Source organism: Grammomys surdaster, unplaced genomic scaffold, assembly GCF_004785775.1.
Source record: "Grammomys surdaster isolate TR1022 unplaced genomic scaffold, NIH_TR_1.0 958, whole genome shotgun sequence".
In the NCBI taxonomy this organism is placed as follows: Eukaryota; Metazoa; Chordata; class Mammalia; order Rodentia; family Muridae; genus Grammomys; species Grammomys surdaster.
Window position 1 is genome coordinate 13,504,706 of NW_021605377.1, and position 20,564 is coordinate 13,525,269.

At 36.7% G+C, this 20,564-nt stretch overlaps 1 protein-coding gene across 3 annotated transcripts in view; it reads right to left on the bottom strand.

Moving 5' to 3' along the window:
* Lrriq1 (leucine rich repeats and IQ motif containing 1) overlaps nucleotides 1-20,564 on the bottom strand; it is a 184,683-nt gene that overhangs the window by 146,681 nt on the left and 17,438 nt on the right. For 2 of the 3 annotated variants that reach the window (XM_028783108.1, XM_028783107.1), the window contains 5 exons: nucleotides 16,534-16,757; nucleotides 14,667-14,741; nucleotides 9,090-10,730; nucleotides 3,657-3,809; nucleotides 2,220-2,370 (listed from right to left, as the gene is read on the bottom strand). In XM_028783108.1, the coding sequence (XP_028638941.1) occupies nucleotides 2,220-2,370; nucleotides 3,657-3,809; nucleotides 9,090-10,730; nucleotides 14,667-14,741; nucleotides 16,534-16,757 (2,244 nt within the window). Of the gene's footprint in view, nucleotides 1-2,219; nucleotides 2,371-3,656; nucleotides 3,810-9,031; nucleotides 10,731-14,666; nucleotides 14,742-16,533; nucleotides 16,758-20,564 lie in introns of those variants that run through there. The other variant, XM_028783109.1, reaches the window with a different exon arrangement.

Here is a 20,564-nt window from a genome sequence, read left to right on the forward strand (position 1 = left end):
CTTAACAACATATAGGACCGACAAGAAGCCATGAGATATACTAAACAGTAAGTTTTTCTCTGGCTAGAAGGGAATGAGAAACAAGAAAGTATAAGACGCCTTTTTAAAAAGAAATTTAAATCTCAACCTACAGCTCATCCTACAGCTACAGAGCCAATTAAAATATGTGTCAGAACCTGCAGAAAAGAATATGTGGATATTTAAGTGGCTACAATTGGAACAGCTACTTCAAGCTCCTACCACAAAAATATCCCAACTATGATGGATGATAGCCTTCAGTTGTGGGCCAAAAGAAAGCCTTTCTCCCTAGGATGCTTTCATAGAAGTATTTTATCACAGAACTAGAAAAATGATCTAAAATATACATGCTTATATTGGCGTATAGGAATAGTATACATTACACATATATTTTATATATAATACATGTACACAACATAAAATATCAGAATAGAAGAACAGAAATTATGAAAAACGTAATTGCCCATACAGTTATTAGCATTAAGGTATGAGTTACCAGGAAGCTCAAGAAAAATTAGTAGCCTCAGTGAAAGAGAAAGGCATCAATTCAAGTGATCTATTTAGTAATGAGCAACAAGTAAAAGAGAAAAGTATTATTCCAAATGCTAAGAAGTGAAGCAAGTACAAAAAGTCAGTGAACCCAGGCCAGAGAACTACTTTTAAATCCCCGGTGGAGTATAATTCACTTCTATAGGAAAAGAAACAAAGAAATGAATGTCTTAACTTCAGTGACTAATGGCTACTCATTTAATACACATGGATCTTATTGCTTTAATATACATTAAAATAATGCATTTTTTTCTAATCTGGATTAAATAGGTATAAAATAATAAAATATGCAAATAAGGGATACTGTTCTATCGTGCATTGTGTGAGTGTGTGTGTATGTGTGTGTGTATGTGTGTGTGTTTATGACGTGTGTCTTGATTGGATTGAAATTCACTATTTGGGCCATGATGTTCCAAATTTCTGAGTGTCTTTACCACCTTACCGCTGAAATATGTGCTCCCTAACATGACTTGTTTTTCATTTCTCATGGGTATACATGTGTGTGCACATATGTATATATAGTGTGCAAGCTATATGCATGTTAAAATATGTAGATGCATGTTAAAGCATTGTAGATGCATGTGTGTGGGAAAATCTAAGTGCCAGCACTCAATGATAAGACTAATTTTGAATGCTAGCTTGTACTGAATATCTCTTGTCTCTTCCTTTGGTCACTGGGATTACAAGCTTTCTGTAAAAGTAACTTTCATTTACCAGATGTAACTATCATCTTTGAAGGCTTACTGCTAAATAAGCTCACCCTTTCTAGCTCTTTCTCAACTCTGGTGAGCTGGTTCAACTCAGCTGTTCAGGCTCAAATTCCTTTTTAAGCTGACTGATTCAAAATGGCTTGTCTTGGCTTCTTACTGAATTGCTCTGCTTGGAAAAACTGTCTCTGAATTCCACAAACTGAATGGCACTGACTTCACTGACTATATGAACTTCATGAACTCAACTAAACTCAACTGCATTCAACTGAACTGCACTTCACTGCATTGCCTGAACTCAACTGAACTGCACTCACTGAACTGTGCACCATGATGGACTCAATTCTGTGCTGTTCTTAAGTAGCCTCTTTTTCCTGTTCTTCTGAGAATTGAGCATATCCTATCTCTGACTCATCAAATCTTTCTTACATTCATCACTTTGTCTTTTGCTCAATTAGTCATCATTTCAAATGTGGCTGCTCCCTTCTACAAACTTACTTTACCTTCATTGTTTGGGATTAAAGGTGTGTATTAAGGGTGCGTCTATATTCCAACCATAGGGACTAAAGGTGTGTTATTCCAGCCTGATTACCCAGACCTAAAAGGTTTTGGATGTGATTCCTTGCCAAAGCAGCCATGTCGAAGGATTAAAATTCCTCTACAGATTCTCATACTCATGCAACATTTAGATGGATTCTCTAATCCAAACTCAGGTCCTAACACTTGAACTGCAAGGACATTTATCCATTGAGTATCTTCCTCATATCTTCCCAGGATTTAATATATAAGTCTTGAAGATCAAATTAAAGTGTTCATGCTTGCTAGTCAACATTTTACCAACCAAAATATCTCCCTAGTTCTTGGAGGGTCTTAATCTAGAAAGGAATGAATGAAAAGAGGTACAATTATGCAAAATAAATGTTTGAATATTAAAATTGCCCTTACTGATTCGAGTGATTTTATTATGTGAAAGTTCAAGGCATTGGAGATTAGTGCATCCATCAAAACCATGAATAGAAGTCAGGAGATTTTTATTAAGAAGAACAACAAAGAGATTTTCCAAATTTTCACAACTGACAGTCTCAATGTGGTTTTCCTAAGACAAAGAAAGAACAAACACAATAATTTTATTTCAATGTTTTGCAAATGTAATATTTAATCCTTTCAAAATGATTAAGGTTGAGACAATGTCTAAATTGACACATAAATCTCTAACTTCTAAAATAATCATGCAAATAGCTATACTACCCAGAGGAAAAATTAATTGTTACACAAGAATTTTTACATGTGCTTAATAGTCTTTAAATATATAGGAGACAATACATAATAATTCATATTTAGAGCACAGAGCGTGGTGGATTGTGAAGGAACAGTAGTATGATAGTTTCCACAAAACCTGGTAACCAAACATTGACGCATATGTGATGACCTCCGACATGAACTTGGAGCTCAGCCAATGAAATTCTGGGCAAAATAATGTATAGAGATACTTGATATGTACTGGTATACTGGCACATATCTGGTATACTGGCACATATCTGGTTGAACACTCAGTCTTGAAACAAAAGAGCCTGGAATAACCACAAGAACTCCAAGATAGTCTTACTTCTAAGACCTCGACAAGGTAAAAGAAAGAAAGAAAGAAAGAAAGAAAGAAAGAAAGAAAGAAAGAAAGAAAGAAAGAGAGAGAAAGAGAGAAAGAGAGAAAGAAAGAAAGAAAGAAAGAAAGAAAGAAAGAAAGAAAGAAAGAAAGAAAGAAAGAAAGAAAAAGAAAGAAAGAAAGAAAGAAAGACAGGGAGAGAGAGAGAGAGAGGTAAAGAGAGAGAGAGGGGGAGGGAGAAGGAGGGAATGAGAGAGGGAGGGAGGAAGAAAGGAAAGTAAAGAGAGAAAGAGAAAGAAAGAAAGAAAGAAAGAAAGAAAGAAAGAAGGAAGGAAGGAAGGAAGGAAGGAAGGAAGGAAGGAAGGAAGGAAGGAAAAGGCATAGAAGAAAAAGAACAAGAAATAGAAAAATAATTTTGGAAATTCTAAACGCAGTTAATATGTATAAAAGATACCAAGTCAACACCATATGAAATATTGAGCCAGGCTTGACTGTGGAATAACAAGAAATCACATGGCTGTTTTCTATGCTACCACTTTAAAGAACGTTGTTTGTTATAGTCACCACACCACTCACAAAACAAAATCATTAGTTTCTGGCTCCAGTTTTCAACAGCTTCTCTCATCAGTCCCTAGGACCTTAAAACCATTGTGCTTATTTTAAACTTTGTGTATCAAGTTATTTTACTACATCTTCTAATTACCGTTTTTGAGATATAAACATGAAACCAAAGCCATTTAACATTTGTTGTGTGGTAAATGACAGTAGAGCCAACAACTTGCCTGTGCATCGATGTACTTAAGGTTTGTGCAATGGCTCAGGCCCTGCAAGGAAGTTAGTCCACAGCGACGAAGAGACAGGAGCTGAAGATTTGGGCACTCTGCCAGGGTAGAGAGACTACAGCCAGGCAAATCCTGAAATGTAATGACTGTAACCTAGAGATTTCAAAACACTGCAGTGAGTGACACTGTTGAACACCGTAATACAGATTATAGTATCCTTGCAAAGGTTTCCAAAAATTCACCTAAGTAATCATATTCTTCAAATGCTACTCTATTAGGAACTCAATTTAAATCTAGCTCTCTGATCTCTTTTTTTTTTGCAACCTAGTGACATGAATCAATGCAATCATTCACAATAATTTTGATCTTAAAGGTAAAATACATGCAGAAAATGGTAATAACTTATTAATTTTCACCTTAAGCTTGAGAAAATTTTTGTTATATTTTTTCAGGCTTCAGAATATAATATATAACATATCTCATGTGTGTGTATGTGTGTGTGTGTGTGTGTGTGTGTGTGTGTACATATATATGGCTACTATGTGTTTGACAGTAGCTTTGACATCCCTGGATCTCTGACAGGGACATACATTAATAGAGATATACAGACATCATTTGGCCATTTTTTTTGTTTAGCCAGTAAAAGTAATAACATATTTCATAAACTTTAAGTAAATAAATGTTCTATTTTTATAATTATCTCAGAGTGTAGCAAGTATTCATTATTGAACACAATTCTTGCAGCCAATTAACTTTCAATTCTTTTCAGAACGAAAATGTATCATTCATATATGTGACAATGGCAAATGCATTGCTAAGCTTGATTGAAAACAAATTCTATAATTAGAGAAGTGACCAACCATGTAATAGAAAATGAATGCAACTAAGCTGAGAATTTAACAACTCAATATTTGACAAATTACAGCCAGCTATGTAATGATAAAGGTGGACTGACAGTAAAATACATTATTGGTTTTATTTGATAACATGCCGGTTTCAGCCAAAGATAGATGCACAATTGAATTCAGTTTCTTATGAGGTGGCAAACTCTCCAATTTCTGTCATATCATTTCAGTACAATTCATGAATGAAAGTTATGTTTGCATCTTGTTAGAAGCATCTATCTTTGGTTGTATGTGGAGTATCACAGTATTCCTTCTGTTTCTTTAAACATTTAAAAATATTTGAGATTAAAGGTATGATGACTTTTATGCTATATATATAATTCTAAAGCCTGAAAAAATGAAAATTGGCTAAAACTTAGGGAGAAACATTAAAACACTTAAACACTTAAAAAAAATTCTATGATATAGGGATGTATCCTGTACCTCATTCTAAAGTTTTCCAAACACATGACATCAAAATAAGTATGCATACTCATCCTTTGACAGATATATGATAGAAATCGCATGTTTAAAATTGCTCTGTATCAAATCTGACACTGGCCAGGGACACGGAAGTGGGCTTCAGGCAGGAATCTGACATTAGGCTAGAACAAAGAAGTAATTTCAGGTGGGAATCTAAATTTTAGACTAGGACAAGGAAGTAGGCTTCAGACGTGAAAATGATTTTGGGCTAGGATAGAGAAGTTGGCTCAGATATTTTGGTCATCCTGATAAGCCCTTAGAGACAGTGATCATGGGAGTGTTCACAGAATTTTGTTTATTGCCTTGCTTGTTCTTTGACTATTTGTGTTTATTGTCTTGCTTGTTCCTTGACTATTTGCATCTATTGTATTGCTAGTTCCTCAACCTAGAACTGACCTTAATACCTGCATGTAATTAAAATGGTATAAAAGCAAAAAAGAGAAGGAGGGACGGGATAGGGGGTTCTAGGGAGGGGAAATTGGGAAAGGTAATGACATCTGAAATGTAAATAAATAAAATATTTAATAAAAAACTACCCTGTATCCCTCAAATTAAGATCAATATACCATTAGTAATTATGTATATCTATAATTGCTTTTTTCAGTTTGAAACATAGCAGTTGTACCATAAAGGGGTTTGATTAAATGTTTCCAAAATTAAAATTTAATACAACTTGAAGCAAAATATATATATTCATAGCATTCATTTTTTATTTTCCTGTTGAGGACAATATAAAAACATATTTGAAACTTATGTGCTCTCAAGTTCTTTGGGTTTGAGAATGAACTGTCTCATCTACGGAACCAAGTGATTAATTCATTATTGTTTTAATTATTACTAATCTTAATGTAATCTTAATATTTTGTCAAATATTTGACATATGTGTGTAACATTGCTATAATACTTCAGAGGTTTAATTATCAATTATTCTTGAATGCAAGTTAGTAAAAGTATAGTTTTACCCCACAACAGTTATAGAAGAGTCTTTCAAAGACAGTGCTGGGGTCAGGATAAGCACGGTTTATATGAAGCTAAATGACTACAAAATCAAAGTAGGTCTGTCAATTGTCACAGGCTATAGGAAACTCAAGAAGAAGGAAGACCAAAATGTGGATGATTCAGCCCTACTTAGAAGGGAGAACAATATAATCACGAGAGGTAGAGGGAGCAAGGTACTTAGGAAGGAGAGAGGAGGGAGGGAAAAAGAGGGCAGTATCTGGTGTGAAAGGAGATGGGGGAGAAGCTCAGAGGGTGGAGGTATGTAGCAGTAGGAAATGGGGTATTGGGGTTGGTCAATAGAAATACCAGATGCCAGGGAAGCAAGAGGTTCCCACGACCCAAAAAAGATGTCATTAGCCGAAATACCCAACACAGGGGAGAGAGAACCTGTAGAGACCATATCCAGTGGCTATGCATGGCCCAGGGCTGAGGCATGCGAACACCCACTCATCTCAAAAATATTAATCCAGAATTGCTTCCATCTAAAGTAGTGGAGCAGAGACTGAAGGAAAGGCCAACTAGAGACCACCCCACCTAGGGATCCATCCCATCTGCAGACACCAAACCCAGACACTACTCCCAATACCAAGAAGTGTTTGCTAACAGGAGCCTTATATAGCTGGCCCCTGAGAGGCTCTGCCAGAGCCTGACAAATACAGGTACAGATACTTGCAGCCAACCATTGGACTGAGCACAGGGACCCCAATGGAAGAGTTAGGGGAGGGATTGAAGGAGTTGAAGAGGGTTGCAACCCCATAGGAAGAACAACAATAAGTACATAAGGAGAGATTTTTGTTTGTTTTTGTTTTTAAGTAATGGTTACTATTATTATACTGAAAAGCCTGAAACAAACTAGGGGAAAGTAAACTATAAAAAGAATTGCCTCAGAAAAGATATCATACAAGAAAAACCTATGCCAAGTGTCTATATGTAGCTGCACAGAGCTGGCACCCATGTCTAAACCCTGATTAGGAAACAGAGGAAATGTTCTTGGGTAAGTTCTACCTCTTCTTTCTTAACACTGTTTTTCTCTGACCTAGATGTCTCCTCTAAACCTCATCACCGATCAGAAGTGGTGGTGCAGACCTGCAGTCTGAAATACTCAGAGGGTTGAGGCAGGGACATAACATTTTCATCTTGCCAAGGATACACAGTGAGCTCAAGGCCAGCCTAGAAAATTCCATGAGACCCTGTCTCAAAACATTTTTTTCTTACAAAAGAACAAGGAATATAGTTCAGTTGTAGGGTTCTTGCTAGCATAGTTAATTCCCTAATATACTACAAAGTAAATCAACAGACTCCACTAATTTACTTTCCTTTCACAGAATACACAGGAATCTTATTTACAGCAGTCGAAATTTATGGAGCATTTCTTTGCTTGTGTTCCATAGGGACAAACGCTGCATTTTTCTGTTCAGCTCACCAATAATTATTGGTCAAATATATTAGACAAATGAAAAATTATCACGTGAGTAAAATACTGTATTATTTATCATTATGTTCATTTGTCTAGACACATGTCTATATAAGAAAATGAATATGTCTAGGAGTGGCTTGGTCTGAGAACACTGGAGTGGCAAAAATGAGGCCCTTGGTATGACATGAAATGCATAAAAAGGAGGAACATCCATAGTAGTGCAGGCCTATGATTTCAGAACATAGAGAATGAGGCAGGAGCATCATGAGACTAAGGCCAGTGTGTGCTCCAGGACATGATCCTGCCATTTTTTAAAATAAAGGCAAGAAATCATGAAGGCATAAGATGTTATGAAGGCATTAAATACATCTTAATTAAAAGAAACCTTAGAAGATATGGAGCCACTTACGAATGGCTCCCTGTCTGCAGTTCCCCATCTACCCCATGATGTAGGGACTAGTGTCCTCTCATAAGGTTAATCGCCAGAATCATGGTCAGACCCCACTTGTCTTTGAGTAAGGAGCTGGTGACATGCACAGTACATCACTGGTAGTTTTCCATCCTGTTTATCTTGAGGACACAGTGGCAGAAGCTTACCTCCTACTACACACAAAAGGGCTTTGGTTTAGGTCTGAAACATGGTGGAGCTTGTCTCCACATTTGATAGGTGGAACTGGTATCTCTCTTCTGTCTCATAGTCAGTTTCCATGTGTGTTGAGTAGCCTGGTGTCCTTACATACGTTGTAGCATTTAAAATATAATTCTCAAGCTCTCTGGGAAACCAGTACCAGGTTTCTGATGATCTGAAATTTCTACCCCAATTCTATCTAATACTAAGCACCTGAAATTTGATTCTCAGCTTCATTGACGGTCATATGTCACCATGTACAAGTTACTCTAATAGTCAATCAAATGTTAGAAGGGAGCCATGTCAGCTCCAGCTATACTTGTTAAAATGAAGATTAAAAACGTTATTTTCATGCCTCTAAAATAAATTTTATAAATTATATTTGACTTCTAAGCCACCAGTAAATAAAAGTTGTAGTTTGTTTGAAGCACCATACCATCAAAAGAAAATATCACTTTCTATGTCTTGTTTGGTTGGTGGTATGTTCTCCATAACAGAGAATTAGTAATATTTAATGAAAGCTATGCCATGTTTCTAGCATCTGCATATTGCAACTCTATGGCATATGGTTAAATAACATTTACATACAGGTGCCCTAGGGTCTTCCATCCTATCAGCACCTCTCTCACATCAGGAGACACTTTCTTGTGAATGGTGCCAGACTGTGGGCCACAATCTGGAGTGAACTCCTGAATAGGAAAAGCACCAAGTGTTTGTATCTAATTCCAACCATAATTTCCAGATGGTCTTCCAGGGTGCTAAATCAAGTGCTCAAGACACTGAAAAAATCCAATGAAAGCTCTTTAGACTGCTGAGATGGATAATTTCCTGATAAACTTTACCTGAGAACTTCAAAATATTAGCCCTCTACAAAGGAGACAGTATTTCATTACTATTCCATTAGTCACTCCATTTATTAAGATGCAGAATTCTTATATGTAAAACCATCGAGAGGTCAGATTATATTATAGGAAATTCATTTTAATTCAATCTAGAAATAGTATCGCTAATTTATGGAATACCTGCTGCAAAGTTTTCCAAGGGCCATCCTGGAGAATGGCTGATGGATCCAAAGGAGGCATTGTATTTGGTGGGCACTTCACAAGTCTCCTTTTTTTAACAATTTTCTTAAGTTGATTTTGCTCAAAGATTTCGGTCCAAGGTTTAAATGTTTTTACCCAAGCCAGTCTCCTTTCCTCAACTGAAGAGAAAACTGTTATCTGTGAAACAGACCAAGCCAGGACACCCTCACCTTCAGCCTTTGTCTGCTTCCTTTCTTCCAGAGTTTCTTCAATCTCAGACTTAGGAAAGTTGTCCCCTTCTTCAGTGACCAAGAGGTTATTAGCACTGTGGCTACCAGCTTCTTCACTGGGAGCAAGTTTGCCTGAGACAGAACCTTGCAGGTCTTCCTTGCCTTCTGTATCCACAGAGTCATCTGAATTAATGGCCACAGTATCACCTTCTTCTGAGATTTCCTCAATTCTTTCTGATTTTAAATCAGTCTTTTGGTCTTCTTCTAATGTTACACTTCTTTCTACAGGGTCAGGATTGTCTGGTATCAGTGATGGTAGGCTGTTCTGCATGGAAATAGGTGCACTATTATTCTCCTCATAAAATGACCCATCTTGCTCTGTCATCTCTTTGATTTCTATCTCTTCAGTCAGTCTCTCGTGATTCTCCTCGATGATTCCCTGTTCTCCATTACTGTCCTCTTCACTCACTTCTTGATCGAATCCAAATAGATTTTGAGTTTCTTGTCCAACTTTCTCCTTCATGGTATGCTCCACACATTCCTCTGCTTGAGTTTCAGACTTTAGTTCTTGCTCTGGGCACTGTTCATTCACACTTTCCTTTAGGTTAGAGTTTTCCAATTCATTTTTTCGGTCGGTATTTTTAGTGTTAATTTCTTGGTCAGCAGATTGTTCTGAATGCTGGTTTTTTGATAAGTTTTCATTCATCTTTAATTTTGGTAAACTTTCATTTTTCTCATTCATTTTTAATTCTGCAAAAACTGCCTGGCTTGGTTTTAATTTTATTCTCGTTGATTCCTTCAACACAAGCTGCTTATGAGTATTTTCTCTCTTGTTTAATTGCTGAACTAGGCAAGCATCTTCTTGCTTTTTTGAGTTGCTGTCCACTGACTCTTTGGCTATAGTAACCTTTTTCTTTGACATATGTGCAATAGCTTGCTGCTTGCTACGGCATTCACCTTTCTTTAAAGCACAGGTAATAATCAGTGGTGAGTGGGCATTTTCCCTCAGTCTTAACATTTCCTTGCTTCTTTGCTCTTCTCTCTCTTGTCTCAGGATGATCTTTTTCTCTTCATATTCTCTCTCTCGTCTCCTCCTCTCCTCCAGCATCTTCTTCTTCCTCTCCTCCTCTACCCTCTGCTCCTCTTCAATTCTCCTCTTCCTTTCTTCCTCCTTCTCTCGTATCTTTGCCTCCCTCTCTTTCAACTTCTGTGCTTTCCTCTTCTTCTTTTCAATTTGCTCTCTTATGATTGGGTTGTATTTTCGGTAAGTTACTGCTGCTCTATAATTGGCTTGAATTTTCACAGCTGCATCATGCTGCAGTTTGAATAAACGTGCTTTTTCTTTTTCTTGTAGTTCACTTAATCTTGTTCTCTCCTCCTCCATTTGTAAATGCAAGTTTCTGATAAATTCCTAAAATAGAGATAAACAGTTATGAACATCAGCTAAATGAGTAACTTTATAAGTATATTCAATGTATTACAAAACATAAATGTGAACTCCTGTAAAATTCCCTGAGGAAAACTAGTCACTTATTTCCTAGGAAATTAGTTTTTTAAGAATACATTGCGATATTGATAATACAGTTAAGTTATGAGCCCATGAGCTAATGATTAAGGAATTAGCTACAAATGAAAAGCACTTAAAATGAAGATAACACAAGAGACCCTAAGGGAAAAACAGGCCTGAATCCAGGTAAGAGAGAGGGACTCAGACTTCCTGATATGGATGCTGTGATAGAAGAGACAGAATGAGATTCCTTCAGAAGCAGAGTTCCAGCAAGCACAGGGGATTTTTGGACTTAAGTATAGGGAAGCTTTGATCTGGTCACAGATCTTATCCCTTTTAAATCTCACAAGAGCTAGAAAACACATAAAATGATATCACCATTTCATTTCTTCTGAAATGAAAAACAAAATCATTATCAATAGACCTCTAAAACAGAAATAAACAAACAAAAAGAATTAATCAACTATTTAAGGAAAATTTGCATGCAGGGCAAGTCAACAAGTAGACCGGGTTAACCTTTCAACATGAAGTTGACTTGTCAGAAAAATATGTGAACCAGAATAATTTTCTATAAAAATGAGAGGTAAGGTGGGGGTTGACACCCAGAAGAGAGCTTCCCCTCTTCAAAAGAGAAAGGGAACATAGAATTGGGGAAGGAATTTAATGAGGGGAACTGGGGAGAGGAAGGGCTGATCTTGGCTTGTAAAGTAAATAAATAAATAAATGTAATAAAATACTCCCATAAAAAGAGAAATGTTAAATCAAATTAGACCCACTTTAAAAAAAAAAAAAAAACAAGAAAAAAGAAATGGTTAGGTGGTTGATGAACTAAAAAATATACTTTTTAAAAGTTTGTTTCAGACCAATAAAGATATGAAATATATGTCAGGAATAAAATAGATCAACACAGGAAAGTTGATATATGACCATTAGACATTCCAGAATAAAGATCTGAGAAAAAGAGCAAGCAGGAAGTAATGCAAAAGTATATTTGTACACAGCGCCCTTAGAAAAAGAGAGTAAACTCTACAGTCTTCTCTTGCAACACACATAGGACATATTAACACAGGTTCCTGAAGCACAGAAATCTCCATGGAAACACAGATTACTTTCTGTTTTGTTTAGATCTAGCCTCTTAGTAAAATGTTTGTCCATGCTTAAAAATGACTAAGTATCATTAATTAATTAATTAATACAGACCAATGCATAATGTGAAAATCTTAAAGCCTCATCAGAATATATGGATTAAGCATAAAATTTGCAGTCTTTAAAATGAATAAGAATGTAATGAAACCATATCATTGAATTGTCAAGAGGCAATAGATTTCATGTTCAAATAAAGTAAAAATTAAACTAAAAACATTTCCTAATTCATAAAGATTGGAAAAATTTACTATTCAAAATGATTTTTCTGACACATAAGGATACATAACAATAAATATACAATAAATACAAAGAACAGATAGACCCAGGATGCTAACACTGAGGAATAACAAAGTCCTGGAATCAATTGAATTGCTCTTTCCCTTTTATCTTACTTTTTACTTTTGAGGTCAGAGATTAGTCTTACTTTTGATACATTTTGGGTAGTGTGTGTTACTCCTACATTCTAACGTTTCCTTAGTTCTGTGACCCAAATTTAGTTAATTGTACTACCACATTCCACGTGTGATTCTCGCATTATCTGTTTCTACTTGAAGATAACTATCTTTTGAATGCTCACTTTTAAATGATATTTTCAAAAACAACCCCTCTTGCCAGACAGTGGTGGCACACACTTTTAGTTTAATCCCAGCACTGGGGAGGAAGAGGCAGGTAGATCTCTGAGGTCAATACTAGACTAGTCTACAGAGTGACGTTCAGGGCAGCCAGGGCTACTGAGAAACCCTGTATCAAACAAAACAAACAAAACAAAACAAAAGAACAAAAACAAAACAAACAAGAAACCCATTGACGATCATGCTCTTATCTATTTTTGTGAGTCACATACTCTCCCTTTATAAAACATTACTATAATGAAGCTTTAGATCTTTTCAGGTTTCCTTGGCTATTTTCTACTTTATATTGTTATCCTCTCCATTCAACACTTTAGATATTTCCTTTTAAACTCTCTTCTGCTTCACTAATGCCCTAGTATGTCCAAAATATTGTCACATTCATTCATCCATTTTTAATGTTCACATTAAATTTTCATAAAACATACACTTAATACTTTATAATAAATTATAATTTTTGCTTATATTATCTTCATAACTATGTAGTTAATGGGTAAGATTTATGGTTATTTTTATAGGCCTATCTTTTCAAACATTTGGATGGCATGTCATTTATAATTATGTATTCCTCTTTTTACTTAAATGAAATTTTCTGTTTACATGTCTAGTGATTTCTTTCTATGTATATGCACGCACACACACACACACACACACACAAAACCAACCTAGAATTTCAGGATAAAATAAAGGGAGATCCAAAAGAAATAAAGGAAGCAAGGTTCAGTTGGATAACAGTAACTTATCTACTCTATATTGGAGATTTAAATGGGAAATTTTATATATTTCATATTTGAGAATGCTTAAGTAAGTTTATCTAAAAATTATATTGACAATAAAAATAAGCTGGAATATTTATGATAATTATAATTACTTTAAATTCAAAACATTTTTTTAAAATTTTTACTTGTTTATTTTCTCTGTTTGAGGAAGGAAATGATTGCTTTATGAGAATAAGACCTATCATTAAGTTTTCCTTCTGGCTATGGCTTTCTAAGATGTAGGAGTAATCAAGATGAGACCTTATTAGTGATAAACCAACACAAAATGGCGTGATGGTTAATATTGGTTGCCAACTTGACAGTATCTAGAGTGCTTGCTGATGAGCATACAGGCATGCCTGTAACAGTCTAGATTAGGTTAACTAAGAAGGAAGACTCACTCTAAAGGTGAGGTTATCTTTCCTAGGTTGTATTTCCAGGCTCTATAAAAATGACAAAGTAAGTGTTAAATACAAGCATTCATTACTCTGTACTTCCTGAATATGTGGCAATGTGATAACTACCTCTTGTTCCTGCTACTGTGTTTCTACCACCATGATATATTGTCAAGGTAAGCCAAAATAAGTCTTACCTCATCTGTTTTACTCAGATATTTTTGTTTGTTTGGGTTTTTTTTGTTTGTTTTTTATTTTTTATTTTTTCCCAATCTGCTTTTAAACCATTTTAATTATATGCCAGTATTAAGGTTGGTTTTAGGTTGAGGAACTAGCAATACAATAGATGCAAATAGTCAAGGAACAAGCAAGACAATAAACAAAATTCCATGAACACTCCGGTGATCACTCTTTCTAAGGGCTTATCAGGATGACCAAAATAACTGAGCCTACTTCCCTGTCCTAGCCCAAAGTCATTTTCATGCTTGAAGTCTACTTCTTTGTTCTAGTCTAAGATTTAGATTCCTGCCTGAAATTACTTCTTTGTTCTAGCCTAATATTTAGATTCCTGCCTGAAATTAGTTCAAAACCTTTTAACATACTCAAATAATTGTCTCAAAATACAGTAATGTTTCTTCAAATCTTTAAATACTATGAAAGGTACCTAATACTACATTTACATTTAAAACTTTGAATTTTAATTCTATAATGATATAATCACTGAACTAACTATTTTTAGGACATTTTCTTTCAATGAAAATTTCTATAGCTACCAAATTTCTAAGGTTAAAATAAGCTAAATTCCAAACCATATAAGAAACATTATCTTAAAATGCTCATTATTTTAAAAAATATATAATTTAGTTCTATTAAAGAATAACAACATATGAATACAAACCAATAAACATATACCTCATGTTGTCTGTGTTTTTCTTTCCATATTTTCTCTTCTTTATGGAGTTCATCATTCATTTTTTCTTGGTCTTGCTGAATATAAAATAATATCAGATATTTTTATATTCAAATATCAAATTACATATTCAATATATCAAATTCTTTCAAAACAGTTATAAACAATGATTAAATGTAACAATCTCAATGAGTCTTCAGTTATTAGTAGTAAAAACTCCAGATACCTAAAATATTCCTGAATGATTTAAAAAAATAAAACAAGGAAAAAAAGCAACCTAACAAATAAAAAGACCAAACTGCTGAAGGTATCATTTTGTACAATCTGACACTGTACTACAGGCTACAGAGATATAACAATAAAAAACTCTAGGGTATTGACACAAGGCGAAGTCCCAAAGGCCTGACACTATTACTGAGGCTATGGAGCACTCACAAAATGGGACCTATCATGACTGTCCTCCAGAAGACCCAACAAGCAGCTGAAAGAGTCAGATGCAGATATTTACACCAACCAATGGACAGAAGCTGCAGACCCCTGTGGTGTAATTTGGGAAAGGCTGAAAGAAGCTGAGGAGGAGGGAGACCCTGTAGGAGGACGAGCAGTATCAATTAACCTGGACCCCAAGATCTCTCAGACACTGAACCACCAACCAGGCAGCATACAGCAGCTGATGTGAGGCCCTTAACAAATACACAGCAGAGGACTGTGTTCATCAGAGATGATGCACCTAACCCTCAATAGCCTGGAGGCCCCAGGGAGTATAGAAGCCAGGTGGGGTGGGAGGTGGGAACAGCCTCATGTTGACAGGGATTGGGCTGGAGTTAGGGGATATGGAACAGTTGGAGGGTGGCCAGATCGGGGGGTAATAAAATCTGGCATGCAAAAACATTAAAATTTTTTTAAAAGACTACAAGAAAAGAAAAAATAATGTTGAATAGTCTAACGCAAAGGCTCCCAAACAGCAAAGAATAATAAAGTGTCTATTTAGAAGTCCATTAGATCTACAAAGGACTAATTTTTTTGTATCAGAATTTTGTGAAGAAAGTCACTCTCAGTTTCAAAAATTCAGTTACAACCATGGACAACAGAGACCAGAAACTGGTATCATTAAAACATGCACCTGAGGGTGTTTTGTTTTGTTTTGTTTTATCTTTCAGAGGTAATTAAAAGAGACAACTAGCTTATTAAAATGTAATAGTCATTATTCTCTAAAAGTTAAAGCATCACTATTCAAGTTAATGAGGCCTTTCAGTATAAGCTAGTAAACACTGCTCCAAATAGCTCCAAATAGAGCATTAAAAAAACCTGAATTCTGGATAATACAAAGACCAACTTCACTTAGTGAAAGACAAAACTTGATCTTGCCTCTATATAGGCATGCAATCCAATTCCCAAATTCCATCAGTTGACCAATAACATGTTACTATGATTTGACCATACAAACCTGTTTTGACATACCTAACAAAAATCTTAGCTTAACTTTGAGGCAGGGTTGAGAATGTCACCTAAATCGTATATAATGTGCCATATGTCAGACAATACAGAAAATACACTAGATAAGCAACGGAACTGTCATTTCCTGTGATTCAAAAGGCACAAAAAGGAATACGTTGTATTGCAAATTTCAAGTTATTTAGGACATTCCTTGAAATTCCATAAACCTCAGAGGCCTTCAAGATCAAGAGTACACATCTGAAGTTCTGATGGAGTTCATGGAAACTAATCCAGGAATTAAAGACAATCCATGATTAGGTATTTCCCTCATGAAGAGTAATTAAAAACCACAAAGTAATCTCCACTTATACTCCAGACATCAGTACCATTCAGAGCATAACTGCTCCTAGTGAGAGGTGAAGACTTCCATACCTTTTGACGATTCTCTAATTTTTCCTTTTCAACTTCAAACTGTCTCATCCAGCACTGTATCTTCTCATCTTCTTCTTGAAAGTTCTGTTTTTCTCTGTCACTCTGAGCTCCCAGAGTTTCTTTATCCTTTTCTTCTAGCTCTTGTTGTTTGTCCTGCCAAGCTTCAAAAGACTTTCTACATTTTTCTTCTACTTCAAAGTACCCAAAACTCAAATCAGCCTCATCTGCATTCATTCAGAGAGAGAAATGTACCATCTTGTGATCAAGCCTGTCATACTGATCTATTTTGCCATATAAACATAATGTAAAGCATATAACCAAAGAGTTGAAAATGTTTACATTGTCAATCGTGAACGGATGTCAACAACCATGCAACTTTGCAGATATGCAGTCTCATCTGATTATATGCAAATATCCTATTCCTGTCTATAAGGAAATCAAATAACTTTCCTTAAAATAGTTCCTAAATTTGAAAATAATATTGTGTGTTTGGGTGTGTCTGTGCATTCAGAGCGAAGTGATAGTTGAGAGATATGGGTCAAGAATCTTTTGGTTAGCTAATCATTTGTGTTTCCATGTGAGTTTTAATACCTTTTAAAATTTTTCTGTAGATAATCACGTTGTAATTTTGAAGAGAATTACAGTGAGTTTGTTGATTACTTTTGGGATTATGGTTATTTTCATAGTGGTAGTACTCCCAACCATTGTATATAGGAGATGTTTTCATCTTGCAGTGTGTTCTTCAGTTCCTTTCATCAGTGTTTGTTCTTAGTATCTACTTTGTTTTTTGACTTTTATACATGAGTACTTAAATTTTTCCTTGGGACACTATGCTGGCTGGGTTTATGTCACCTTGACAGAAACTGAAGTCATCTGAGAGGAGGAAACCTCAGTTGAGGAAATTCTCCCTTAAGATAAAGCTATAGTTCACTGTGCAGGTCACTTTTTAAAATAAGTGATTGATTTGGAAGGACCCAGCTCATTGTAAGTGGGCCCACCCCTGAGCTGGTTATCATGGTTTCTTTGACCTCTTTATGACCTCTGCTCAGCTATTGCCTCCAGGTTCCTGCCTGTGTTCCTCTCCTGACTTCTTTCAGTGGTGAATAGTGATTAAGAAGCAAAAGCCAAATAAAGCCTTACCTTCCTAACTTGTTTTTGGTCATGGTGTTTCATCACAATGAAAATAACTTTAAGACATATGGTGAATGGGATTGTTCATTGTCTCATATATCACATCTTGAGTGCAGTTTCCCCTCCCTCCTCTCCTCCTAGCCTATTTTCCTGTTCTCCTAGTCACAGCCCTCCCCCTACACACACACACACACACACACACACACACACACACACCCTCCTCCATTTCTTTTCAGAGATGGGTAGGCCTGTCAGAGATATCAACAAAACATGGCATGTTAAGTTGCAGTAAGACTAGTCACCTTCTCTCATGTTAAAGTTGGATGAGGCAACCCAGTAGGAAGAACGGGACCCCAAAAGCAGGCGAAGGAGTCAGGGACCACCCTGGTCCAACTTTTAGGTGTCTTGCAAGAAGATCGAGCTATACAACCATACCACATATGCAGAGGACCTAGATCAGACTCACACTGGCTCCCTGGTTGGTGGCTCAGTGTCTGTGAGCCCCTATGGACCCAGGTTAGTTGATTCTGTGGGTTTTCTTGTGGTGTCCTTGACTCCTCTGGCTCCTTCTTCCTCCTCTTCTTCCTCAGAATTTTCTGAGTTCTGTCTAGTGTTTAGCTATGAGTGTCCACATTTGTTTCCAATAGTTCCTGGATGGATCCTCTCTGAACTATGGTGATTATACCAGCCTCCTGTCTACTAGTATAGCAGATTATCATTAGGAATCTTTCCTTTCCTCTCCTCAATTTCTCCCTCTCTCCCTCCTTTCCTTTTTCCTTTTTCCTTTTTCCTTTTTCCTTTTCCTTTCCCTTTTTTCATTTTTCCTTTCCCCTTTCCTTTTTCCTTTTCTTTTTTCCTTTTCCTTTTCTCTTTCCTTTCCCTTTCCCTTTCCCTTTTCCTTTTCCCTTTCCTTTCCCTTTTCCCCTTTTCCTTTTCTTTTTTCACTTTTCCTTTCCCTTTTTTCACCTTTTCTCCCTTTTTCCCTTTTCCCCCTTTTTTCCCTTTCCTCTCTTTTTTCCCCTTTTCTACCTTTTTCTCTCCACCACCTTCTTTTTCTCTCTCCCCCAGCCACTTTCTCTCTCCCCATCTTCTCTCTCCCCCATCCTTTTCTCTCTCCCCCACCTTTTTCTCCCTCCCCTCACCTTTTTCTCTATCTGCCACCTTTTTTTCTCTTTTCTCCCTCCCCCACCTTTTTCTCTCTCCCCTACCTTTTCCTCTCTCCCCCACCTTTTTTTCTCTCTCTCCCCCACCTTTTTCTCTCCCCCACCTTTTTCTCTCTGTCTCCCCCACCTTGTTCTCTCTCTCCCCCACCTTGTTCTCTCTCTCCCCCACCTTGTTCTCTCTCTCTCCCCCACCTTGTTCTCTCTCTCCCACCTTTTTCTCTTTTCTCTCTCTCACCTTTTTCTCTTTTCTCTCTCCCCCATCTTTTTCTCTCTCCCCAATCTTTTTCTCTCTCCCCCTATTTCCCTCTGCCCCCATTTCTCTCTCTCCTCCATTTCTCTCTCCCATCCAGTTTCTCTCCCCCATCCAGGTTCTCTCTCCCATCCCGTTTTTCTCTCCTCCCTGTTTCTCTCTCCTCCCCGTTTCTCTCTCCTCCCTGTTTCTCTCTCCTCCCCATTTCTCTCTCCCCCTGTTTTTCTCTCCCCCCTGTTTGTCTCTCCCCCCTGTTTGTCTCTCCCCCATTTGTCTCTCCCCATTTGTCTCTCTCCCCCGTTTGTCTCTCTCCCCTCTTTTCTCTTCCTCCTTTTTTCTCTTTCTCCCTTTTTTCTCTTTTCCCTTTTTCCTTTTCTCTTTTGTCTTTTCCCTTTTCCCTTTTTTCTTTTCCCTTTTCCCTTTTTCCCTTTTTCCCTTTTTCCCTTTTTCTTTTCCCTTTTTTCTCCCTTTTCCCTTTTTCCCTTTTTTCCCTTTTTTCCCTTTTCCCCCTTTTCCCTTTTTTCCCTTTTTTCCCTTTTCCCCCTTTTCCCCTTTTTCCCTTTTTCCCTTTTTCCTCCCTTTTCCCCCTTTCCCCCCTTTTCCCCCTGTTCCTCCCTTTTTCCCTTTTTCCTTTTTTCCCTTCTTCTTTTCCTTTTTTCCCCTTTTCCCTCTTTTTTCCTTTTTTTCCCTTTTTTCCCTTTCCCCCCCTTTCCCCCTTTTCCTGCCTTTTCCCCCTTTTTTCCCTTTTCCCCCTTTTTCCCTCATTTTCCCCCTTTCCCCCCCTTTCCCCCTTTCCCCCCTTTCCCCCCTTTTCCCCCCTTTCTCCCCTTTTTCCCCTTTTTTCCCCTTCTTGTTTCCCCTTCTATTTCCCCCTTCTTTTTCCCCCCTTCCCCCCTTTTCCCTTTTCTTCCTTTCCTTTCCTCCTTTTCCATTTCTTTCCTTTCCTTTCCTTTTCCTTTCCTTTTTCCTTTCCTTTTTCTTTCCTTTCCTTTTTCCTTTCCTTTGTTTCCTTTTTCCTTTCCTTTCCTTTTTCCTTTCCTTCTCCTTCTCCTCCTCCTCCTCCTTTCCTTTCCTTTCCTTTCCTTTCCTTTTTCCTTTCCTTTTTCCTTTCCTTTTCCTTTCCTTTTCCTTTCCTTTTTCCTTTTCCTTTTTCCTTTTCCTTTTTCCTTTTCCTTTTTCCTTTTCCTTTTTCCTTTTCCTTTTTCCTTTTTCCTTTTTCCTTTTTTCCTTCTTTTTTCCTTTTTTCCTTTTTTCCTTTTTCTCCTTTTTTTCTCCTTTTTTTCTCCTTTTTTTCTCTTTTTTTTCTCTTTTTTTTCTCCTTTTTTCTCCTTTTTTTTCTCCTTTTTTTTCTCCTTTTTTTCTCCTTTCCTTTTTTTCTCCTTTCCTTTTTTTCTCCTTTCCTTTTTTCCTCCTTTCCTTTTTTCCTCCTTTCCTTTTTTCCTCCTTTCCTTTTTTTCTCCTTTCCTTTTTTTCTCCTTTCCTTTTTT